Source organism: Haliotis rufescens, unplaced genomic scaffold (assembly GCF_023055435.1).
Source record: "Haliotis rufescens isolate VD_foot unplaced genomic scaffold, xgHalRufe1.0.p SCAF_8, whole genome shotgun sequence".
Lineage (NCBI taxonomy): Eukaryota > Metazoa > Mollusca > Gastropoda > Lepetellida > Haliotidae > Haliotis > Haliotis rufescens.
The window spans coordinates 42369423-42396865 of NW_025964372.1; the positions used below are offsets into that span (position 1 = coordinate 42369423).

At 40.2% G+C, this 27443-nt stretch overlaps 1 protein-coding gene across 4 annotated transcripts in view; it reads left to right on the forward strand.

Moving 5' to 3' along the window:
* Positions 1-27443, forward strand: part of LOC124114973 (mucin-2-like) — a 114796-nt gene that overhangs the window by 5222 nt on the left and 82131 nt on the right. For 3 of the 4 annotated variants that reach the window (XM_048389168.1, XM_048389166.1, XM_048389167.1), the window contains exons 2-17: positions 4030-4247; positions 5330-5419; positions 5924-6053; positions 6502-6634; positions 6842-6935; positions 7282-7347; positions 11906-12048; positions 12738-12787; positions 17172-17286; positions 17888-18064; positions 20474-20615; positions 20755-20865; positions 21077-21131; positions 21696-21842; positions 26397-26525; positions 27209-27340. In XM_048389168.1, coding sequence (XP_048245125.1) covers positions 4030-4247; positions 5330-5419; positions 5924-6053; positions 6502-6634; positions 6842-6935; positions 7282-7347; positions 11906-12048; positions 12738-12787; positions 17172-17286; positions 17888-18064; positions 20474-20615; positions 20755-20865; positions 21077-21131; positions 21696-21842; positions 26397-26525; positions 27209-27340 — 1932 coding nt within the window. The remainder of the gene's footprint in view (positions 1-4029; positions 4248-5329; positions 5420-5923; positions 6054-6501; positions 6635-6841; positions 6936-7281; positions 7348-11905; positions 12049-12737; positions 12788-17171; positions 17287-17887; positions 18065-20473; positions 20616-20754; positions 20866-21076; positions 21132-21695; positions 21843-26396; positions 26526-27208; positions 27341-27443) is intronic. The other variant, XR_007219344.1, reaches the window with a different exon arrangement.

The window sequence follows — 27443 nt, forward strand, 5'->3', positions numbered from 1 at the left end:
CCAAGTTGATTCTAATATATGATTTAAAGGCATTTGACTTCCACCGGCCCCACTCCAGGGTTGTTTGCTCTGGGATGCCTTGAATGGCAGCAGTTGTGGCTGCACCAATGCGAAATGACTGTGATTTGTATTATGATGTACAGCAGCCAATAAATCTAAGAGCCTTAGCATGTACAGCCCTGAATTGAAACTGAGTCACTGGACTAGTACTGTAGTGAAGAAACAGTTGAGTAATATCGTCATCTAGGGCTGTGACATCACCAAACAGTTATCTGCTCTCATGTTTTGATCCAGATGGTGTGACCTCACTTACCCAGAGAAATCCATAAAATGTAAGCGAGAACATGGCCTTGAACAAGCATGCTTCATAGCGTGATGAGCAGACATGCTGCAAACCGTGCATAAGTTTCTCAAGAAAACAAAGGGTAATTGGGGCCCTGCTATCATCCATGGAAGACATGTTCCTCATACCTTTCAGCATTTTTCTCATTTTCTCTTTTTCATCAGGTCAGGAAAGCCAAGTAATTTATGTTGTCTGCCCAATCCTGACAAATGTTGTGCAGCTGTAGCTGGCGATGCCTGTTTTAGTGACAAGTAACCTAAATATCTTACTAAATGCTGTAAGGGGGCTGGCCATGTGGCTGGAAGACCTACTTGTGATCTGAACATCTCAAATTGATTTACTGCAGATTTAAATGCTTTCCTAGTATTCTCTGCGATCGAATGGTCTAGTAGCCTTTCAGCTTCAGTATCAGATTCCAAATTGAAGTTGGTATCTGTGTTGACTCTGCGTCCGCACCTGGTGCCAACTGACGAAACCTCTGAAATTCAGATCGAGACAACGCGTCTGCTATTGTGTTGAGCTTACCTGGGATGTATTTGCCTCTTACCATAAGATTAACTTCCAAACAGCTGAGAACTAATGCTCTTAGGAGTACCATAACCCGCGGTGACTTTGCAGATAATTTTTTCAAAATGGTCACAACCGCTTGATTGTCAGTGTTGAAAACAACCTTCTTGTGTTGGAGGTGATGACCTTGCAGGTTTACTGCAATGATTATTGGAAATAGTTCTAAAAATGTAATGTCAGAAAGGAAACCAGCTTCAATCCATTCCTTTGGACACTTTTCTGAAACCCATCTTCCGTTGAAATATATCCCAAATACCATGTCTTCTGCACCTGCACTATCGGTGTACAATTGAATCTGATCATTATCCATCCATAACCTATTTTGAAATACAGATATGCCTTTGTTGTTTCTGAAGAAGAAGAACCATGTTGATAAATCCAGTTTGATCTCCTTAGTAATGCGAATCCTGTCATGTGGTTGTGAACATACTTCGTGGAGTCAATCATTCTTCTAGAGAAAGGACATCCCATAGGGATAGCTCTGCATAGACAATTTAAGGTTCCAATGAGAGACTGCATCCTTTCCAAAGTGATTTTTGCGTTTTCCCATTAATTACGAGAGTAGATCCAGACACTTGGCAATTTTATCTGGAGGAATCCTGACCAACATCTCCTCTAAGTCAATTTCTAGGCCCAAAAAGGTGATCTTTGTACAAGGTTGTACTGTTTTTTCATGTGCTACAGGGACCCCCAAGTCTTCACAAAGATTCATAAAAGTATCTAGTGCTATGCTGCATTCATTTGTATTCATCTCACCTCCAAACAGAAAGTCATCCAGGTAATGTAAAACATCTCCAGCTTGAATTGATTGTTGGACAGCCCATTGAAGAAAAGATGCAAACTTTTCAAAGAGAGCACAACTTACCTTGCATCCCATGGGTAGGCACATATACACATAATACTGTTGCTTGAATTTTATTCCTAAGTCTGAATGATTAATAGGACAAAGTCTAAAAGCACTCTTTATGTCAGACTTTGCTAACTGGCAGCTTTTACCTAAAGTTTGAACTATTTCAACTGCACTGTCAAAACTAGTTTATTTTACTCATGCTGACTTCTCTTCAATGTGATCATTAACTGATGAGCCTATCTGACAGGATAAATGGTGTATTATTCGAAACTGACCTGGTTCTTTTTTAGGTACAATACCTATCGGTGATATCCTGAGATAACGAGTAGGTATTGGTCGATACTGGAACGGACCTAACATTCTCCCTGCTTTTATTTCTTTATTAAGTTTATCATGAGTGACCGCAGTGTTTCCTTCTGCAGAATTTAGGTAAGGAGATTCTGTTTCCTTACGAGGACCACTATAGTTCAAAACAAAACCCTGTGTGAGCCTTCTATTAATTCTGCTGCCGCTGCCTGATCCTGATCCGGATACCTTTCGAGCAAAATTCTCAATACACTAGTCTTAATGGGTTAGAAACCTTCAATGGAAAGCTGAAACTTTTGGCTTATTTTGGTTTGTTCGAAATCTGCAGGATTTCATGGGATAAAGTTTGGTACACTGAATACAAGAATGGGAATACTTGCAATTTTGTCTGCTACAGCTCCGGTAGTTGTAATCATAACATGGCCATGGGCGACGGCCCTGCATGTTGGACTGGGGTGATCTAGTCCGCATACTCTGTTTGGAGTGGTTGTTCTTGAACATCAGCCAATAATCTGGATAGATTCTTGCCCATGAATTGCTGGGATCGCGTACCTGTCTAATTCTAAAATGTTGATCATATGATCTCCAACCTAAACCATCATATTTTTGTCCTGCCTACCTGGTATTCATATACTTAATCTACTGTTGGTGCTTTTCTGGGAATCTTTTTAGGGAAACGATCATGTAAATAAGGAAGCATGTAGACAATGCTGGCTGAAGATTTTTTCATAACCTCAATACCACCCCTACTATTCATTGTTACCATCAGATCCGGGATAGAATAGGTCTTCAGTAACCCATGCTTGCCGTAAAAGGCGACTATGTTTGTCGTAAGAGGAGACTAACGGGATCGGGTGGTCAGGCTCGCTGACTTGGTTGATGCATGTCATCGATCCAGATTGCGTGGATGGATGCTCATGATATTAATTACTGGATTGTCTGGTCCAGACTCGATTATTAACAGACCGCCGTCATATAGCTGGAATATTGCTGAGTGCCGCGTTAAACAACAAAAGAACCAACCAATGTTACCATCCCAATATGCTGTGATTCAACCAATCCTGATTGGGTTGCCTTCAGAATAATAATGATAATTCCAGATTTTTTCTTTCAGTGATTGTGGCAATGGGTCTCTTATCTTGTCTTCAACACACCAAATAATGGGGGTATCGTTCATATCTTCAGCAATTTCTGAACTAGTTAGGCCACTCGACTGACCACCCTGTTCATGGTTTAAGTTGATTGATGGAAAGGTTGAAACAGAAACCGCCTCACCTGATTTTGGCGCCTTTTTGGTCTTGTCAGCTGACATTTTCAATCTCTTGTATCCACCTGTGGTCCCTGTCCCGTCAGTGTTCTGCGTCATCCGTGTTGCGTTGTCTGTCCCCTCTGTCTCATCTCGTTGACGCTTTCGGCCGTCTTCCTTCGCCTTTCTTATCTGTAGCTTCTTGCCTCGTGGCATACTGTTGATTGGCGAGCCGTTGGTTACATTTAACTGCACATAGCGTTCTGACAACATCGGCAAGAAGAGACAAAACGCGACTTGAATCTGTATATAAAGTCAACGTTACCAAAGGGAGGTAACTCTTAGGGCCCATCAATATTTCATGCCGCTAATAAATGAATTTATCCTGGTATTATATCTTTTACTTAGCGGATAAACTTAATTAACTTGTTGTTTTAGCTTGGAAGATGACAGGTAACATGCATTGAATATAACTTTTGAAATGGTATACATGAATATGTTTATTTTACTGCGTTAATTTTGGATTATTATTGATAGTATTTAACACTTCAGTGGTTGCATTGTTGTGATAGCATTTTTTTCTATTTCCAAAGTGCTCTTATACCACATACTTCATTAGACCACTTACCAAGCTGGAATTATCTGTGAAGAATTATATTTGAGAATACAACCTTCATTTGGAGTGAAATATCTGACATATATCATTCTTCCTTCTAGGTATAGGAGCTATCGTTGACATTCTAAAGCCAAATCCAGGGTTGAGAGACTGTACTCTCCCCAGGGAGTTCACAGTGCGTGTAAGGACACACAATGACTCCGTCACTCTTCAGTTGGAGACCAGCACGTCAGTGAAGAAAACAACCCCCGTATATGTATCTAGACAGGATGAGAAGGGGAACCCAATCATCGTCAGAGATACAGTGTTGGAGCTGGAGGTAATAATGCTGTCATAACTCAGTATTTGTTGCAAGAGTTGTTATAATGTAGATTAGATGAGAACGTATGTAGTATGGTATATAATCATGATATCAATTTTTACAGAGATCGTTTACGCATATTAGCAAAAGGGCATGTACGGGTGTAGAAAATACAAGAAACTAACCCAGAACTGTTTGTGAGACCTTTATCAATGCAATAATCATTCTTGACATTTAACCAAGTCAAAATGTATTTTTACATTATCTAAAGGGTGGGATGTGTATTCAATTGTCAAAATATCATTTGCATATTTCATTTTCAAAATTGATAAAATCATTTTTCACTATTATCTTTTATATAGAAATTTACTTTACCCTTCTCAAAAACATTTGACGCGTGAAGATCCGCGGTAGAATGGGTCTTCGGAAATCATTCTTGCTGTAAAAGGCGACCTTGCTTGTTGTAAGAGGCGACTAACGGGATCTGGTGGTCAGGCTTGCTGACTTGGTTGATGCAGGTCATGGTATTCCAATTGCTCGGATCGATCCTCGTGATGTCAATCACTGCATTGTCTGGTCCAGACTCGATTATTTACAAACCGCCGTCATATATCTGGAATAGTGCTGGGTGGGGCGTTGAACAACAAGCAAACAAACAAAGCAATTGCGTATCTCAATGTTCTTGATGTCTATCATTGGATTGCCTTGTCCAGACGAGAATATTTAAAAAACACTGAAATATGGCTGAAATATTGAGTCCGGCATTAAACAACAAACAAAATAAAACAAAACATGTTTTACAATCTTAACCATGTTTATTTCTATCTTGTTTATTAGCACAAGAATATTTAATCTTCAAGGAAACAACCGTCCGTGATACATACCGGCGTTTTAAAAAGCAAAGAAAGAAGTGTCGCACCTATATCTGCAAATACGTCACTTGCTTACTTTGGAAAATATATGTCATTAAGCTCATATTAACCTGATATGCATAAGGGTAAGCTAGACATTAGCACAATTCAAAAACGACACTCTCCTATTGATAAAGAATGTCATTTCCTGTTCTAATTATTACCACATACCTTTTAATTTTCTTTCAGGGAACAGCCGAATACCAGGATGTGATTCACATGGCTAACATCGAGGTTACCTGCGTTATTAAGGCAGAGAACCAACCGTATTATGCATTTGTATGTGTCACCACTTTTCAAACTAATATGAAAATGTTGAATGGCAATTGTTATCATCTGTATGATGCGCCCATAATCAATTAAGATCAACAGAACAACGCCTGTGTCGATTGTATAGATAGTTCTATACATCAAGTTCCTTTTAGATGGAAACCAGAAGGAAATATCTCCAGAAGGAGTTCGCTATCAATTTAAATAATACCTTTAAAGTAGAACAGGTTTCAGTCTTCATGAATGTGACGCCTCATATAAAATGCATTTCGTTTACATGTGCTACAATTCGTTCATAATTATCATTCGCGATTGAGGCGGACATTTCGAACACAAGGATTAGAATTATTGTGCGAGCCACAGATTGTTTTATCTTTTGAAAGTTCACCAAAGTAGCTGTATTGTAAGGTCATAAAAATAGTTTTAACAGATATATATTTTGAGTCTATGAAATGTAATTCAACACGCAAATAATGAAACAGATGCAAATTACAGTTGTTGTTTATACACCAGGAAGGGTTTCTCTTGCTCAATGGACCAAGTATGTATGAGCTGAAGCCGACAGGAACAGAATCAGCTTCCAGTGATATCAAATACACACTTACTTCTTCCCCAGTACACATTCCACCAATAGATAATGATGGTAAGGTGTTCGTCGGTTTAACGGAAACAAAGAAATCCTCCGTTGGATGTTCTAAAAATAATTTCTTTCGTTGTTCCTTTCAGAATATTGTATGTTTTGTGACACAAAAATCCCGGCTGCACCCAAATATGTAATGGTCGGTCCGTTATGACAGTAAAGTTATCTGACATTATTACATGGTAGTGTCGACTATGACACGACCAAGTAAAGAAAATGGAGAGGGGCGTTTTTCAAGGTTATATCTGTAGAGATGCAGGTTTTTTCAAGGTTATATTTGTAGAGATACGCGAATGCAAGACTGGTTCGAAACAATCAATAATATTTTGGCATGATAACCGATAGTAAGTTGTTTTGCACATTATCAAGAAACAGAAATAAGAAATGGTTAACGTAGAGGTTACAAATAACATGAGTAAATGTCACATGGACATGTGTGTATTTTATTCAGATGATGGCGAGAAGGGTCAGTCAGGAAGTGACAGTGAGATGATGGCATCAGAATCCTTGAGGAAGAAGCGCCAGATTCAGGAGCCAATCTACGTGGACGTTATTACGGTGATAGCGTTCTCTGTTTATGAAAGGTACTTGTCTTTTTACCTCACAACACAGTTAAACCAATCAATAATGTCATACTGCAATGTGTCTTACCTAGCAAGATATTAATATCTCTGACACAATAAATACATTTGCCATTCAATCCCTGCAAATAGATCCTTTGTATTGTGTACCATGGGAGATTTTATCTTGTCAACGCATTTTCTGGTAGTTGATTCCGTTGTATGTGACAGATGGTATTCCAGAGCAACCCAGCTGTCCGAAGCCTTGAAGCACCAGGAGACAAAACAAGGCATCAAAAGACACTTTGCACATCTTGTAAACGGGGTGAGGTTTCTACTAGTAACAACTTCTTGAATACTGTAAAGGCGACGTTTCGGTATAGATCCTGGCGAGCAAATGGTTGTTGTCAGTCTTGCTTCACAACGGTAAAAGGATCTATACCGAACATAGCCTTTACAGTATTAAAGAAGCTGTTATCCATGAATTGTGTCTACTTTATATTTTGTCAATTAAAAAAATCATTAAGTAAATTTAACAGTTTAGCATAGATCGCTTACGTGATAATATGGGTTAGTTTGGATACAAATTGACAAGTTTAGATGTTGTCATGATCTTATTATCATTGTTCCTGTTAAGTAACCTTAACATACTATTTCCCTTTCCATAACAGGTAGATCTCCGTTATAAGAAGGCGTCCCCTCTGTACAACATAAACCTGGTAGGATATATCATTGAGGTAAGATGTGTGCCTCAAGGGGTGTTAGGTAAACAAACACTGGCGTATTATATTATAAGTTTTTAACTTTTTAATTGTACGCTGTATTGATGGTGATATCTGATAGCGTCACTGTGAAGGTGACACTAAGTTTACCTTGTGTTAAGGTATTATGTTGACATCACCTATGATCACAGTTCATATGTACCAAACACAATTCAGCTTAGCTATGACGGTAGATTTACCCCAAAGAAAGTAGCTAGATACACCATTTTCAAAAGCACAATAACAACAAATACAGGATTACTAAATTTTTAAAAACATGGTTATGATAAGACAATATAGATATTATCGTCAATAATTAAACATTCCGATTCACTCCATTATATGAGCCTAGGATTTCTGTAGGATATAAAAAAATTCAATCTCTAATTTGAGACATGCAACCTTCAACTACATATCGTTTGGTTATACATGTATGTCTCACGGTACTCCGTGTATCATTATCATGTATGTATCATGGTACTCCATGTATCATTATTATGAATGTATGATGGTACTCCAAGTATCTTTATTACGTATGTCTCACGGTACTCTATGTATCATTATTTTGTATGTATCATGGTACTCCGTATATCATTATTATGTATGTATCACAGTACTCCATATAACATTATTTTGTATGTGTCATGGTGCTCCATGTATCATTATTATGTATGTGTCATGGTACTTCATGTATCATTATTTTGTATGTCTCACGGTACTCCATGTATCATTATTTTGTATGTATCATTGTACTCCATGTATCATTATTATGTATGTCTCATGGTACTCCATGTATCATTATTTTGTATGTCTCACGGAACTCCATGTATCATTATTTTCTATGTATCATGGTACTCTGTGTATCATTATTTTGTATGTCTCACGGAACTCCACGTATTATTATTTTGTATATGTCATGGTACACCATGTATCAGTATTATGTATGTATCATGGTACTCCATGTATCATTATTATGTATGTATCATGATACTCCATGTATCATTTTGTATGTATCATGGTACTCCCAGTATCTTTATTATGTATATCTCACGGTACTCTGTGTATCATTATTTTGTATGTATCATGGTACTCCGTGTATCATTATTATGTATGTCTCACGGAACTCCATCTGTCATTATTTTGTATGTATCATGGTACTCCATGTATCATTATTTTGTATGTATCATGATACTCCATGTATCATTATTCTGTATGTGTCATGGTACTCCATGTATCATTAATATGTATGTCTCATGGTACTCCGTGTATCATTATTATGTTTGTATAATGATACTCCATGTATCATTATTATGTATGTGTCAAGGTACTCCATGTATCATTACTATGTATGTATCATGGTTCTACATGTATCATAATTATGTATGTCTCACGGAACTCCATGTATCATTATTTTGTATGTATCATGGTACTCCGTGTATCATCATTTTGTATGTATCATGGTACTCCGTGTATCATTATTTTGTATGTATCATGGTACTCCGTGTATCATTATTTTGTATGTCTCACGGAACTCCATGTATCATTATTTTGTATATGTCATGGTACTCCGTGTATCATTATTATGTATGTCTCACGGAACTCCATGTATCATTATTTTGTATATGTCATGGTACACCATGTATCATTATTATGTATGTATCATGGTACTCCATGTATCCTTATTATGTATGTATCATGATACTCCATGTATCATTATTTTGTAAGTATCATGGTACTCAAAGTATCTTTATTATGTATATCTCACGGTACTCTGTGTATCATTATTTTGTATGTATCATGGTACTCCATGTATCATTATTATGTATGTCTCACGGAACTCCATCTATCATTATTTTGTATGTATCATGATACTCCATGTATCATTATTATGTATGTCACCTGGTACTCCATGTATCATTATTTTGTATGTCTCACGGAACTCCATCTATCATTATTTTGTATGTATCATGGTACTCCATGTATCATTATTATGTATGTCACCTGGTACTCCATCTATCATTATTTTGTATGTCTCACGGAACTCCATGTATCATTATTTTGTATATGTCATGGTACACCATGTATCATTATTATGTATGTATCATGGTACTCCATGTATCATTATTTTGTATGTATCATGATACTCCATGTATCATTATTCTGTATGTGTCATGGTACTCCGTGTATCATTATTATGTATGTCACCTGGTACTCCATGTATCATTATTTTGTATGTCTCATGGTACTCCGTGTATCATTATTATCTTTGTATCATGGTACTCCATGTATCATTATTATGTATGTGTCATGGTACTCCATGTATCATTATTATGTATGTATCATGGTTCTACATGTATCATAATTATGTATGTCTCACGGAACTCCATGTATCATTATTTTGTATGTATCATGGTACTCCGTGTATCATTATTTTGTATGTATCATGGTACTCCGTGTATCATTATTCTGTATGTGTCATGGTACTCCATGTATCATTATTATGTATGTCTCATGGTACTCCGTGTATCATTATTATGTTTGTATCATGGTACTCCATGTATCATTATTATGTATGTGTCATGGTACTCCATGTATCATTATTATGTATGTCACCTGGTACTCCATGTATCATTATTTTGTATGTCTCATGGTACTCCGTGTATCATTATTATGTTTGTATCATGGTACACCATGTATCATTATTATGTATGTATCATGGTACTCCATGTATCCTTATTATGTATGTATCATGATACTCCATGTATCATTATTTTGTAAGTATCATGGTACTCAAAGTATCTTTATTATCTATATCTCACGGTACTCTGTGTATCATTATTTTGTATGTATCATGGTACTCCATGTATCATTATTATGTATGTCTCACGGAACTCCATCTATCATTATTTTGTATGTATCATGATACTCCATGTATCATTATTATGTATGTCACCTGGTACTCCATGTATCATTATTTTGTATGTCTCACGGAACTCCATCTATCATTATTTTGTATGTATCATGGTACTCCATGTATCATTATTATGTATTTCACCTGGTACTCCATCTATCATTATTTTGTATGTCTCACGGAACTCCATGTATCATTATTTTGTATATGTCATGGTACACCATGTATCATTATTATGTATGTATCATGGTACTCCATGTATCATTATTTTGTATGTATCATGATACTCCATGTATCATTATTCTGTATGTGTCATGGTACTCCGTGTATCATTATTATGTATGTCACCTGGTACTCCATGTATCATTATTTTGTATGTCTCATGGTACTCCGTGTATCATTATTATCTTTGTATCATGGTACTCCATGTATCATTATTATGTATGTGTCATGGTACTCCATGTATCATTATTATGTATGTATCATGGTTCTACATGTATCATAATTATGTATGTCTCACGGAACTCCATGTATCATTATTATGTATGTATCATGATACTCCATGTATCATTATTATGTATGTATCACGGTACTCCATATATCATTATTATATTTGTATCATGGTACTCCATGTATCATTATTATGCATGTATCATGGTACTTCATGTATCATTATTATGTATGTATCATGATACTCCATGTATCATTATTATGTATGTATCACGGTACTCCATATATCATTATTATATTTGTATCATGGTACTCAATGTATCATTATTATGTATGTAGCATGGTACTCCATGTATCATTATTATGTATGTATCATGGTACTCCATGTATCATTATTATGTATGTGGCATGGTACTCCGTGTATCATTATTATGTATGTATCACGGTACTCCATGTATCATTATTATGTACGTATCATGGTACTTCATGTATCATTATTATGTATGTATCATGGTACTCCATGTATCATTATTATGTATGTATCATGGTATTTCATGTATCATTATTATGTATGTATTATGGTACTCAGTGTATCGTTATTATGTATGTATCATGGTACTCCATGTATCATTATTATGTATGTATCATGGTACTCCATGTATCAGTATTATGTATGTATCATGGTACTTCATGTATCATTATTATATATGTATCATGGTACTCCATGTATCATTATTATGTATGTATCATGGTACTCCATGTGGCATTATTTTATATGTATCATGGTTCTCCGTGTATCATTATTATGTATCATAGTACTCCATGTAACATTATTATGTATGTATCATGGTACTCCATGTATCATTATTATGTATGCATCATGGTACTCCATGTATCATTATTTTGTATGTATCATGGTACTCCGTGTATCATTATGTATGTATCATGGTACTCCGTGTATCATTATTATGTATGTATCATGGTACTCCATGTATCAATATTATGAATGTATCATGTTACTCCATGTATGATTATTTTGTATGTATCATGGTACTCCATGTATCATTATTTTGTATGTATCATAGCACTCCGTGTATCATAATTATGTATGTATCATGCTACTCCGCGTATCATAATTATGTATGTATCATGGTATTCCATGTACCATTTTAGGATGTGCAGTTACCACGACCGTTCCAAGGCGCTGTAGTTAATGAAACGAAGATAGATGGTGATAAACTTCTCAGTGGCACAAGGCAATGGAAGGCTGACACACCAGGATTCCCTGACAATGACCACATTATTGTGTTCACAGCGTGAGTTGTCACAATCAGCTTCAAGTATATTTAAAGTATATTAAATTCACACATTTCCCTGACCATCTTATTCCATGTTGTGTTATCTCTGTATTAGTTGCCCGTGTTGTACTTGTGTTTGTTTTCATTCATTCATTAGTTCTCTCTGCTTATTGTCTGAAGCACTGGTGATGCAGGGTTAAATTTGAACTCGCTCACTCCCAAATTCGCCCTGATTATGTTTCCGGTATTGTGGTAATATGTTCACGTCTGAGACCCTCACATCGGGTCAAGGGCAGTGCCATTTACAGCCATGTAATGAACACTTTATAGGAAGGAACACTCGACATCGGTTCAAAATTCAGCTTCAAAACACTTTAAATACTGACATGGTATCAGGCTCAAGATGTCCAGGAGTCTTCTGGCGGCAGCATATTCATGGTTCACAACAAAAAGGAACTAAAAGTCAGTATCGGAAACGAAATATTTTCAATGAATCGAAGAAAGAAACGACACAAGGCAATTTGGCTACTGACTCTTTAGAACATCAAACATAAATCTAACACGTGGATATATGACTAAAATTATGCTTAAACTTAATTAACTCTCTCAATTAAAGAATCCAGGGCTATCATTAATATGGTGATACTCTGTCCTGCTTAATCTCTGTCGGTGCTCAAAGATCATGTCATGTTACCAATTCGTTTTAGGAACGATCTGTTCATTGTGGCAAACACCGGAAAAACGAGTAACCTGCTTGGTGAGTCGTAGTATATTTTCTCAAATCATTCGTTGATTTTGGATTGAGAATCTAAATATTTTAGCAATGTATACATGCCTTTTGTAACACTTGGTTCGGGGATACCTTGATGTGTACTCAAAAGGAAAACTAATTGTGGTCATATTATATTATAATTATTCGTGTTTAGAAAGACATTACTCATATCGCCTCTTGATTTCCTTCAGAAAAACTAATATACTTCTGTTTAATTGATATATGAAATGGCTAAGGATTTGCTTTAGACAAATTACAAACAAATCATAGTGATATATGTGTTGTTCTTTACCCAGTGTTAAAGGTATTGTCATTTTCATGTTCATCTGTTCTACCCAGAACATTCCTTGCGTATACCAAAATGCTACCGTTGCCATGGCCACGCGCGTGGCCAACGGCGATTGCAGCTAGCGCTGCTGGCCTGAGACTGCTTCCGCTGTCCGGCCCCCACGGTAGCATATTTAACCGCTACCATTGCTTGGCAACTCCCACGCTGCCAAAAGCATCTCCACGCTGCTGGCCTAAGTCAGACTACCGCTGCCCGGCCCCAGGTAGCCGGCCAAAGCAGATCCCACTGCCCGGCCCCATTAGCAAAACCATTGTGCGGCTCCCACGCCGCGGACCCAACTGTCAGCTACCGCTTGACAAGACGACTTCCGCCGCCGGGCCCATATACGTGGCAATTGTTTGCCCCAACGTATGTTATTTTACGATTCCCCGGCTGAAAAGTCGGGAAAGACAAGGTTCCCACTGAGAAGCAGGTAACCCCGGAAAGGTTCCCGCTGAAAAGCAGGTAGCCTTAAGCACGAGTATTAATTTGGAAGCAAGTTAATTTGTTACTAGCAGTGTAGCCCACAAGAACCCCGCACACCTCGACATAGTTTATTGTTGAGACAGGTATTGCATATATACATATCTACAGCTATAAGGAAGTCATGTTTATTTACATATATCAGAATCGTTTAAGAGTATGTCCTTATATACAAGCGCCCTGGAAACCTATTTTACATATGTACAGGTTTATTTACATATAAACAATCCGCTCTGCTGGTACCTGTAATAGAATAAACGCTGAAGAAAAGAAGTGATTAGCATTCCAGGTGAAGAGGACACGTCAGGCTGAAAAGGAAAGAAAAGGAGTGGCAAGCTGGGTGGGTGGGTGGGAAAGCGATTAGATACAGTGACACACGTGTGTACTTTGGGAAGGGCTGTTCGCGAATGACGGACTAACAAAGGCGGGATGATGCTTGCGCGGGATTATTCCCCGGGCACGGTGCCGAGTGGTGGCCCGGGGTGATTGAGTTACGGGGGGTGATTGGGTTACAGACGTAATTAGCCCATGGTTTGGATACGCGCGATAAAGTCATTTAGTAGTTAGTACTAAATGTAATTATCCCGCGATATGCCAAGGAGAGGCACGGGCCACCGAGCCGTGGATGCCCGTGCCTAAAATAAAAACAGAAGATGAGATTGGGTTAAATGGCCGAGGATGTGCAGGTACTAGTGGGCTACTTAGCTGCTAATTGTGTATACCAAAATGCTACCGTTGCCATGGCCACGCGCGTGGCCAACGGCGATTGCAGCTAGCGCTGCTGGCCTGAGACTGCTTCCGCTGTCCGGCCCCCACGGTAGCATATTTAACCGCTACCATTGCTTGGCAACTCCCACGCTGCCAAAAGCATCTCCACGCTGCTGGCCTAAGTCAGACTACCGCTGCCCGGCCCCAGGTAGCCGGCCAAAGCAGATCCCACTGCCCGGCCCCATTAGCAAAACCATTGTGCGGCTCCCACGCCGCGGACCCAACTGTCAGCTACCGCTTGACAAGACGACTTCCGCCGGGCCCATATACGTGGCAATTGTTTGCCCCAACGTATGTTATTTTACGATTCCCCGGCTGAAAAGTCGGGAAAGACAAGGTTCCCACTGAGAAGCAGGTAACCCCGGAAAGGTTCCCGCTGAAAAGCAGGTAGCCTTAAGCACGAGTATTAATTTGGAAGCAAGTTAATTTGTTACTAGCAGTGTAGCCCACAAGAACCCCGCCACAAAGCACCAGAGTGCTACCCCACACCCACGGCCACGCGATACGCGGAGATAGCATTGTTGCCCGGCTTGCCTATGTACTGAAAGGAAACACAAACCTGTGCAGATAACAAGCGCCAGGGCATGCAATAAATTGTCTGTAAACACACACAGTCCTTTGTCACTGAGGTGGACGCCCTCCCAGGCGTACCATGTCTTGTCTGATGCCAGGATCTGGGGATGTGGCACCATTGTACCGCCGAGCTCTTTGACTCGGTTGGCCAGTCGACGGTTGATATTCTTCCGCATCCCCTCGATCTTTAGTGGGTCCCTGGCATCGTGCCAGTAGCACCTGTGCAGCATTGAGGATGCGATGATCTTGGTGTCAGGAAGCTGGGGTTGTATCCGAAGGGTTGATGCCATGATGTCAAGGTAGCGTCAAGTCCCGTGTAGTTCCATCCGTCACCCACTGGGGTGGCCATGCGCCGTTAAACCATTTGCCCTGCATGTAGGCCCCGAAGCTGGCGCCACCCGCTGCGTCTGAAAACAGCTGGAGGAAATCGCTGTCCACCCATAGTTGGTCCTGAAACACTGAAATGCCTTTATAACTCGTAAGAAATGTTAACCACATTTGTAGGTCTTCCTTGACCCAGCTGGTAATCCTAATGTGGTGAAATGGTTGCTTACCTTTGCTAAGCAGATCGGTTAGCCTGCGGCTGAATGCCCTTGCCATTGGTATAGCCCTGCACATAAAGTTAAGCTTGCCTATGAGGGACTGAAGGGCCATTTTTGTGACCTTGATGTTACCTGTTGACAGGATGTCTTGGATTTCCCTTGATGCCTCCTTGATCTTGGACTCTGGGATTCTGATCTGCAGGTCCTAGAGCTATGGGAATGTTTGCCACACTTACCGCATTTGTGAGTGTACTTACAGTTGACCCTGCTACAGCCAAATTTATTGAAATCCCAGCATACCTGACTGGCGATGTCCCCCTGTACGCGTGTCATTGCGCCCCGTCCGCCTGATTGTGGTTGTAGTACCGGCTGTGTTACCATGTACTTCAGCCACAACTCCCCGTCGATGTTGTCCCAGCGTCGTGAGGGGTCCCTTGACATTCTGTGTCGGAATTGTTGGTCGTAGGTTGACCGGGCATCCCCCCGAATCGAAGTGCCGCCGTTCTTATGGTTTCCATGTAGGACAGCAACCCCTGGGTTGTGCGGACCTCGGAGTGCCTACTAACATATATACACATGAAAATGTGGAAAGCTGAAGTCCAGCTTGCCAGGGACAGGCGCTTTGGTTGCTGCTTTATTGGTTTAAAAATTACCTAACCTGAGGAGTCGTACGCCATGGTAATCGTACCGTCCTCGTGACTTCCCTCGGTGTCTGGTAGGATTGTGCCGAGGTCGACATACTCGCCACGCCAGATTTTTTTTTTTTTTTTTTTTTTTTTTTTTCCCTCACCGTTTGTTTGACGTGCGCGTCTTTTCCGTCCGCACGGAAGGAAAGGGAATCCCCGTATCCTGCGATGTGATTGGCTGGCCAAGCCGCGTCACCGTCGGCCTCGCTAACCGGCATGCGGTTTAAAGCGGCGTTAAACGGCTCTCACTCTGTCGTGTCATTCAGTCTATATTTTCTACGAATGTTATCCGAACTATCATCATAACCTAGGCCATCTGCGTTACAGAAAAGAATGTGGTACCAGAGATACCACGCGAATCTAAAGTTGGTGTTTTCATATGGGATTAAGAGCTACACGTGCCTAGTTCGGGAGTAGAACGGCATAAATGCGATACGGCGAGTGCTGAAATAGGTGGTATTCAAAGCAAAAGCGATTAGATACAGTGACACACGTGTGTACTTGGGGAAGGGCTGTTCGCGAATGACGGACTAACAAAGGCGGGATGATGCTTGCGCGGGATTATTCCCCGGGCACGGTGCCGAGTGGTGGCCCGGGGTGATTGAGTTACGGGGGTTGATTGGGTTACAGACGTAATTAGCCCATGGTTTGGATACGCGCGATAAAGTCATTTAGTAGTTAGTACTAAATGTAAATATTTCGCATCATCATAAATGCATATAATCACTGTAACCTTCATAATTGAGTCTAGCTTTTTAAGGTAAGCAATGCAAATGGCAACAGCAGGTATTTCTTGATACATGAGGTGGTTGGGTAACCTGGTGGTTGAAGCGTTCGCTCATCACGCTGAAGACGGGGTTTGAAGCCCATTTCTAGGAACACCCATTGTGATATTCCTGGAATATTTCTAAAGAAGGTTTAAAAAAATACGCTTTCCTGCTATATGTTAATGTGTTTCATGCTCAGTTTCCATCGTCGTTTTGTCACAGGATATGCATATGTAGGAACAATATGTGAAACACCATATAACAGTGTGTCAGCTGTGGAATACACTGACAATCTGATTGACGACATGCTCGTCACAACACACGAAGTCGGACATGCGTAAGTGTTTTTAATGTATAGTTTACCATGGGTTTTTTAATAGTTCATATTTATTGGTCGCCAGTGATTTCGAATCTACGCCAGATTACTAATATATACATGCAAAATCCATAATATATACGCGGCATGAAAAACCCGGAAACGACACATGTACTGGACATTTGTTGCTATTTATGTTAACCTAATCTCAAGTTGGTTGGTTAGTTTGTTGTTTTACGTCGCACTCACCAATATTCCAGCTGTTTGTAAATAATCGAGACAATCCAGTGATTGATGTCATGAGCATCGGGACGCAATGGGGATCGATGACATACTTCAACCAAGTCAGCGAGCCTGACCACCCGATCCCGTTAGTCGCCTCTTACGACAAGCATTATCGCCTTTAAGGGCAAGTAAGGGTTGCTGAAGACCTATTCTACCCCGGATCTTCAAGGACGCTTAACTGTGTGAATAAAGCAATTTCTCAGCATAAAAATTTCTTGGGTTAAATCCCTTCATTGATGCTGTGTGTGAAACGCATGGGATGGTGCTAGAATATTGAAAAAAATAGGGTGATGTAGAGAGTGAATATATCTTGTAAATTGAACCTGGTATTTTGCAGGCTCAGCGCCAGGCACGACGGGGAATACAACAACATGTGTAACTCTACATACAAGTACATCATGACCGGCAGCGGGTACAGCACGACCCATGTTCTTGACCACAACAACTACTACGTCTTTTCTACATGCTCGTCACGCTACTTTCAAACCTTCATCCAAGGAATCCTGACAAACGGGTTGGTATGAAAGACGAAACAGTGAAAAAGTAAATAAATGGAAAAGAAACCTGACAAACATCGACATGGGAGATGGGGGTACCATACATGTATTTCCAAACAGACGGATAGACAGACAGACAGACAGACAGACAGACAGGCAGACAGGTATAATGAAGTGGTGACCACTATATTAACTGTTCCTGATCATGCGATCAATTACCGTATTCGACGTAATAAGCGCCCCGCTCCAATAAGCGCCAACGGCGATATTTGCTGATATTTTGGCTGGTGAACAATCCCAATTAGCACCCCTTCCGATTGATCAATGTACACAACACATATGTATTCGCGTATAATACGCACTCGTGTGTTATATGCACCCTTAATTATGAGCAATTAAATTCTGGAAAAATGTATCTCTCGTATATAAACATTTCAGGATGTCAGGTTAAACCACAAAATTTATCTTTCAACCCTGGTTTTTTTTCACCAAAATAATATTCTGATAAGAGCCCCCTATTTCTAATTTTGAAAGCGCCCTGGGCGCTTATTACGTCGAATACGGTACATGTTTTTATACGTTTTATTTGATGGGAGCCTCAGGTTAACAAGGTTTTACTATAAACAGTTAACCATTTTGTTTAAATGTAGCCAAGCTAGATTTTGGATCAGGATTCAAAAGTGAGAAGGTAGTTTCTTTATCTATTGAGTGAATGTTACTTGTAAAGACGATTTGTGTGTGCATTATAAAATATGTATATCGTTTGAACTCGACATATTTAAGAAATAAACGACGAGAGGGAGTTATTTATCGTACAATAAAACACTGCAGGGAGAATAAACTGTACGATAAAACAACGACCACGAGACGTTTAAATCATATATGAGATATGAACATTTTGTACAGCCTTTTGAAGGATGTCAATAAATTGTACAAGCTTTAAAGACAGTAATCCATATTTAAAATAATGATGACACCCTGAATACAGTCAAACCTCGGCAATGTCGGACAATTCCATTTTGTGTACAAGGGGGGTTAAGTTTGGTATTATCACAACTGTCACGTAGATTATCTGCACCGTTTCTTCCAATACCGATTGTCATATCTCTTCCACTTTTGGATACGATCGTTTAGCTATTGCGTGTATCTGCTGTGTCCAGCTACATCTATGGGGAACAACTCACTTACCTCTCAAAAATAACGTCATCCAATTTACGACGTCATCAGATTACGAGCGCATGTTCGAATCTCCAGAAATGACGTCATGATAGAACAATGTTTTATCGTGAAATAGTTCTTCATCTTCTTAGCGATTTAACGTGTAGCTATCTTATATAGAAATTTGGTGCCATAATAAAAACAACCTTAACACTCAAACCTATATGTGAAATGAACACTTTATTACTGAAGATCTGGAATAATCCGACTCGTTTTGGGGTGTCAGACATTTGCTGTCGACAGCTTTTCACGTGATTCATTTTATACGGTGTATGCCAAAGTGGTTGTGTGCTTGCCCATGATAAGTCATCTAATACAATAAATTTGTTAGGTGTATCTAAGAATTATTTCATTACCTTTGTCCACGGCATTTCTTTCCTGACTATGAATACATTACTTATCCTTTGATTTAGCCAAAATCAACTTGTCAATTATAAAGTATTATTTACAATAAAAGCTGAGTTTCAGTGAGTTGTTTTCCATTAGCCCTGTTAAAATATGTTTTCCAAACCAATATATTTTCAACTTGGTTAGTGCGAAAGGTGATTGGTAAAGGTGACACATTGTTAGGAGTGAATATGTGTGGTGGTGTGTTCACTGGAATCCGAAACCAAGACCGTCGGTTGCTGGCGCAGCTAAGGCAAAATTAATAACTCTGCGTAACGTATTTACAGCATTATGGACCGCATCCGTGGTCTAGAGCGTCCGTCGGAGAGCGGAAGGTCCGGGGTTCGACCCCGGCCGCGTCATGCGAATAGACCTTGAAAGATGGTACTTGTTGCTACCCTGTCTGGCGCTCGGCATTAAGGGGCTAAAACAAGGACTGGTCGGCTCGGAGTCAGCATACTGTGTCTGAGAGGGTTATTCATGTTAAACTGCGGCAAGGTATCTTAGTGGGCTAGCACTATCAATCGGCATCAGTCCGGACTATTACAAGGAGCCACAAACGCGCGCGCACGCACACACCCACACGCACGCGCACACACACACACACACACACACACACACACACACACACACACACACGTGCATGCACATCGCTATATAAGTGCAATAATCTTGGACGCGACATAAAAAGAATATTTCTCCTCACCTCACCTACAATATTGTGACATTTTACAATATGTGCTGGTGCCTATGCCCATGAGTATATCCATATAACACAATACAGCCGTGATATTTCCTATTCAGTATCGTATATTTTTCAGTACAAATGCCCAACAGCAATGCCTACAGACGAGTCTCGAGCCGGCTTCTGTGACAAACATCACGGGGACGATGCCGGGACAGCTCTACGACGTTCACACGCAGTGTCAAATGATGTTTGGGCCAGGCTTCGTCTTGCGATCAGTACGAAAAATATATTTATTAGCATTAGAAGAAATCCTGCTTGGTCCATCATATACTAGACAGGTGTAAAACTGTCTTACTGGTATATTTTCATTATCACTATAGACATTTTACTCACTATTGAACATGGTCTTTACAGGATATTGACATAGGTAATTCAGAAAACATATGCAAGAGAATGGTCTGTGGCAAGGAACAGCTTCAGTCGTTCCGAAACGCTGCAGAAGGAACGTCATGTGGCAATAAAAAGGTAAGCCATCTGAACATCATATGTGTCTGTGTTTAACCCATGTTAACATGTGCATGCACTTCCCAGGGAACTGTGAATGGAAATTGAATGTAAACATGTTCATGCAATTGGACTGTATAAGTCGATAGGCGTAAAAATTGCAATAAATGTTTCATAAAATGTTGTTATTATTATCATTAGTAGTGTTATATGTGTTGCGCTGTGATTTCAGTGGTGTGTTGCTGGACAGTGTGTGTTTTCCATAGATGCACCAGAACAAAACAATAGTAAGTATACGTTTACACATAAGTCAGAGGAACGGCTTCTCGGGAGAATGGGTATGATTCTGACAAACCACGAATCTTAACGAAGGTGAATCTGTGAATTCGAATCCACTAGCAGGGATGCAACTTTGCCAAATGTGTCGTAGCACATCAGACCACCAATCGATACATTCCGATACAATCGATACGTGATGAAAACTTGGCAAAAAAAACATTCAATGTTCTTCTATACTGACAAAAAACAGTGTACATAATATTATTTAAAGAAGCAAAGGAGCATCTGAAATGGTAGTGATAGTCATATTGCCATGGAACAGTCACAAAATAAATTAATGATTATAAATATTCGATATTCTGTATTTCAATTCGAGTATGTCACACGGTGAACAAAAACAAATGTTTGTCGTCAGAACATTAATACAGGATACAAATTTAAGAAACAGTAAGTGGTACTTGACTTTTTTCTTGGTGTGTATTCTTACCTCGTCAGAGCAAACCATGATATCCTGGACGACATCTTTTCCTTGAATACAATGATCACTTTCGGACACCTGCCATTAATTTCAGCTGACTGTCTCTTTGGGAACCAGCCAATCGTGTACCCGGGCAATAGAACATGTGCTGAGCTGATAGGTGCAACACCACGTTTGTGCTACAATCCTGGTAATTTGACTGCCTGCTGTGAGACCTGTCCTGTTTACAAGAGAAATGACGGTACTTATTTCTTAATGATAGTAGTCTCTCGATAAGTCATTTCAAGCATATTGTACAGAATGTGTTTAACTTTATTTGGCAATATTTCTAAGTATAAATCTAATGAGCTTTACAACTACATGTTTCATGTATTCGATATGTACAGAGAAAATATCATGTTCCAATGGGGAATACTTTGTAATGGTGCTGTCTATGGGATCGTGGGTGGAGTGAGGTGGTGGTGGTGGGTTGGGGGTGGGGGTGACTGAGCTGATATTTTTGTTGCAGCAAATAGTTTGTTTTTGAAAAAGAATTAATCAACGGCAATATCAGTTCTTTTTTACATGCTGGTTTTCCGGGAAAAATGAATTGTGAGCAAAGAGTTTACGCTGCTTTTCTGTTCTAGAAACAATTCTAACAAAACATCTACCTCTGGTACATATATAAATCATAAATCCTGTATTTTGGCTTCAATCACACTTACTAAAATGTTAAGATTTTCAACAGACGTCCTTCTCATTGTCAATCACACAAATAGTTGTCGCCAAGTAGTCTCGAAACTACCCAAGACATGAAGCCATAATGGCGGCAACATCACTTTTTTCTGTGTGTGCTGGAGTTAACTCCCACAGTAATATGGTCAGGGGAGATACTCATGAAAACTGCATGAAGTGCAGAGGTATGACCTGCACCAAGGAGAAGAGATGTGAGTAATGGAGGTAACACATCCGAGAAGATCTTTCTCCAAGATGACCGAGGCCGTGACTCTGGCAAGGACTATCCGATCTTCTTCCACGGCCGTAGGCCCATCTACAATAGACCAGCAACCTGAGCAGTACGGTCAGCCAACCGACCAGCCGTGTGGAAGCCAGCAGGGGTTACCCAACTGAGGGAGAATACCGTACGGGAACGGCACGGTATCCATGGACAGGCCGTCCACGGCAACCAAGCCAGCCAGCCACACCAGCCAGACGCTGAACGGTGACACGGACTCCATGGGCCAGCCACCCACGGCTACCCAGCCGACCGACCACGGCTTACCGTATGACCTTTATCAGCCAACGGTTCCCAAGACAGCCGCACGGCCCACACGGGATTACCCAGCCGGCGTAAAGTACAGCAACCGCATGGCTTCCGCTATCCACGGACCACAAGCCACAGAGAGACAGATTATACCGGAATCATGGTCACCGGAGCGTGACGAAACCTACGGTATATACGCAGAATGCGACAATTATCCATTATATCCATTATCCTGGCTATGTCTATGGACTGCGTTTTACGCCTATCGTGTTTCAACATAATGCCGAATCCGGGCCCACTGGGAAGGCGTCTACTGTCATACACCAAAAATTGGAAGCAGGTTATGCCCGCCCACTGGATTCCACACGTCGTGGATCACAGATACAAGCTACACTTCAGGAAACACCCGATCCTGAACACACATGCCGTGGGCCGAAGATATCACCTGGCCCGAGCCAAGGGTTTTTACTCTCTGGTCTTCTGGAAAAAAATACAACCGAGATGAGGATGATTATAAATTTACAAACCCTCATCAAGAGATCTGGTACCAAAATTCCAGATGGAGTCCGTACGGAAATTATGGTCTAGGTTGAAGAAAGGGGACTGGCTTATCCGCCAAGACTAACAGATGCATATCTTCATGTCTCGAGAAACCCATCCTCTTGTAAGTATCTACGCTTCAATGGTCGACGCTACGAATTCCAAGTCCTACCATTCGAGATAGCAATAGAGCCTTGGCTATTCACCAGGATTACAGCACCAGTCATCAAGTTCGCTCACCTCCAGCTAGTTCGAATCTAAAGCTATCTGGGCGACTTCCTAGCGGCAGACCAAGGAAAAGATCAGCTACATCAGAACATGATATTCATGGTCCAACTTATGACCTACCTAGGCCTTCTAGTCAATCCATCCAAGTCAGAGACTACTCCGGCTCAAGACATTATATATATCAGAGTAAGATTCCAGTTAGACAGGGGATATCTATGCTCATCGGAGGATCGATTCGATAAGTCTATAGAGATGATTCAATCACTTTCAAGTCAACCCAGCAAGTCGCCGAGGTGGTATGTCTCTTCAAGGCAACTGTACGTCTCTACAGGTTATGATCTTCAGAGGAAGGCTGATGCTACGTCCTCTACAGACATGTGTCAACTATATACGATCTCACGGCCAAGAGTTCCTGACTCAGTTAACTCCCAGATTACTATGAGACCTCCATTGGTGGAATCCCAGAGAACATGTGATGAGTGGCATCCCTCTGATATATCCGACGCAAGAGCACCATATATTCACAGACGCGTCTGATTCGGGATGGGGAGCCCATATGGACGATCTCATAGTACAGGGATCGTGAAACACAGAGGAGAAAAACCTTCATATCAACTGCAGAGAAATGAAGGCCATATATAACGCCATCCTGGAATTGAGGATATGTCTTCATCTGTCATCTGTTCTCATAGCCACGGACAACACCACTGTAGTGGCCTATATTCAGAAGCAGGGAGAAACCAGACCCATCACCCTGATGATGAAGACTACACGATTGTTTGCCTGGGCAGACTCCTTCATTTGCTGGATCGAAGCGAGACATATACCCGGGAAACGGAACAAACTGACCGACAGTCTTTCGGGGGAGAATAGTGGCAACAGAATGGACATTACATCCCCAGATCTTCACCTGGATAAACAAGGTTATGGGACATACCACATATATATCTATTCGCCACCTGCCAGAACAACCAACTTCCGGTTTATGTCAGCCCAGTTCACGTCCAAAGAGCTCACCGGATCGACGCTCTTTCGATGGATTGGACCAATCTATTCGCCTACGCATTCCCACAATGGTCTCTCCTTGACAAAGTCATCCACGAGGTGGAGGAGACAGATTGTGTAATAATACTGACAGCTTCAATATGGCCCAGCAGGGCGTGGTTCCCCAGACTACTTAAGCTACAAATGGAGGAACCTATACAGTTACCACTTCGTCCAGCATATTTCACGAAAATCTGCCCAGTCTACATCTAGCCTGGAAGTTTTCATGCAGAAGATGCAGACATCCGTATAATCTGAACTTGCCTCAGAAGCTGTGGCAAGTTCGGGGAGACCTTCATCCCCCGATACCCTTGATTATCATTCTGCATATCAGGTGTAGGTAGTATAAGAAGCACCTCAAATATCAACTATCACCATTAGACCGGAAGTGACTTCATTACCGGAAGTGAGAGAATAACCGAAAGTGACGTCAGCACCGGAACAAAGTTGCTAAATGACACCTTTCGGGTAGAAATAGACCTAGAAAGACGTCATCACCAAAAGGGGGAAGTGACAATCCGGAAGTGAGGTCATAACCGGAAGTGGGGTAATAAACGGAAGTGACGTAATCGTCGGTATTAAAAGTCACAAATCCAGATTTATTTACGATCAAGATCAGCAAATATGACGGTAAATCTAGTGTGAATATCACATATTTGACTGATTCTTGACACAGTATCTGATTTTCAAGTCCTTAAGGGGAATTTCAGAGGAAATTATCTCAAGTAGGATTAGAATCAGTACATAATGGTTTCCAGAAGAGTTTTGCTGTCACTTACGCAGGGGTCCCTCTGGTATATTCTGGTAGATATGTAACAGAGGTAGAAGCTTCGTAAGAATTATTGAACAATGGTTTATCATGGCTATTCTAAATATACTGCCTCTTTTACATACGAATTACTCCCTCCCATGCCTCGAATTCGTCTGCCTCTAGAAGTAGATGAAAGTGGTGTTGCCACAATTATTAAGTGATGGCATGGGTAGTTACGAGACTAATTGGCGACAACTTATTGTTTGATTGACAGTGAAGAGGACGTCTGTTGAAATCTGAAGATTTTAGTTAGTGTGATTGAAGCCAAGATTTATGGCAGAATTGTAATAGAGGGAGAAGCTTCGTTAGAATTACAGAACAAAAGTTTATCATTGTTAATAATTAAAAAAATACCACCTCTTTACATACGAATTACTCCCTCCCACGTCTCGAATTCGTCTAACTCAAGTAGTAGATGAAAGTGGTGTTACCGCCATTATGACGTCATGGCTTGGGTAGTTACGAGACTACTTGGCGACAACTAATTGTGAGATTGACAGTGAAGAGGACGTCTGTTTAAAATCTGAAGATTTTAGTTAGTGTGATTGAAGCCAAAATGCAGGATCTATGGCAGATATGTAATAGAGGTAGTTTTCTTAGAATAATTAACAATGATAAACTATTGTTCAATAGTTTAGTGTTTAGAAACAAGAACCAAACAAAACTCGAAATCCTCTTCCAAAATGTGAATTGAGGATACAAGTACCACGTGATAATCCAGTACGACATCCACTCCTCTGTGGTACTCAGCACGTGGTTTACGTACCTCCCCTACGGTTTGTGTCATTTGGAATGTTGCCATCAGTGTCTGTTGAACATGGACATATTGACTGATGTGTTAACCAACGGGTCATCTTCACGATTAAGATACGTTTGTATTTATTTGCCTCATATTTCTTATGTGTACTTGTATATTTCGTTTGTTCTAGAAAACTGCCCATATGGAGATCGATTTAGAAACTGTGACACATTAACTCAGGACACGAAACGTTTATGCTACGTTGAAGGAAATGCCAGGGGTTGTTGTGAAACATGTCCACTTTTCAAGTCGGCAGTAGGTAAGTAATGATAGAGACCTTTAGACGGTTTGAGTTTCGGAGAATCTTATAAATACAGACACTGGTAAGTCGAAAGTTTGCATACTGAAATGTGAGGTTGAAATCATTAAAATGTTAATTTGTTAACGTTAATGAGTGGCAGTAAGTTATTCTATGGAATAAAATACTTTTTAAATGATTAGATGTCTTTCACCAATTCCAAACTGGGATTATCCCCCCTTAACATACAATCAAAATACTTGATTTAATACCGGATCTGTGACCAAATTCATCAGTCCACTGTATCAGTTCAATGTATCAGTTCAACGCATCAGTCCAATGTATCAATTCAATGTATCAGTCCAATGTATCACTTCAACCTAATCTATTAGTCCAGTGTATAGGTCTAATGAATTAATTCAATGTAGAAGTCCCCTATATTAGTCCGATGTATTAATTGATTGCATCAGACCAATTTATCAATCCAATGTATAAGTCAATTGTTTTAATCCAATGTACCAGTTCAATGTACCAATCCAATGTATCAGACCAGTATATCAATCCAATGTATCAGTCCAGTGTATCACTCAAATAAATGTGTCCACTATATATGTCGAGTGTATCAGTCAAATGTTTACGTTCAAGGTTCAAGACAATGTGTGTATTTCTTCAATCTTCATATTATTGAATTGTATGTTTTCCAGCAAATTGCACATATGGTGATCGTTACTCTGACTGTGACACTGGTATTACTCAGGAGCAGAAACGTCTTTGTTACAATGAAAACAATACTTATGGCTGTTGTGAGACTTGCTCAGCCTACTCGTCAGGAGGTGGTAAGTACAGACAATAGGGGTTTTGGTGAGGTCTGGTTTGGGTTTTGGATGATTTAGTCAATCATTCAAGTTGTAGTTTATAAGGATTATATAAGTCTAAATC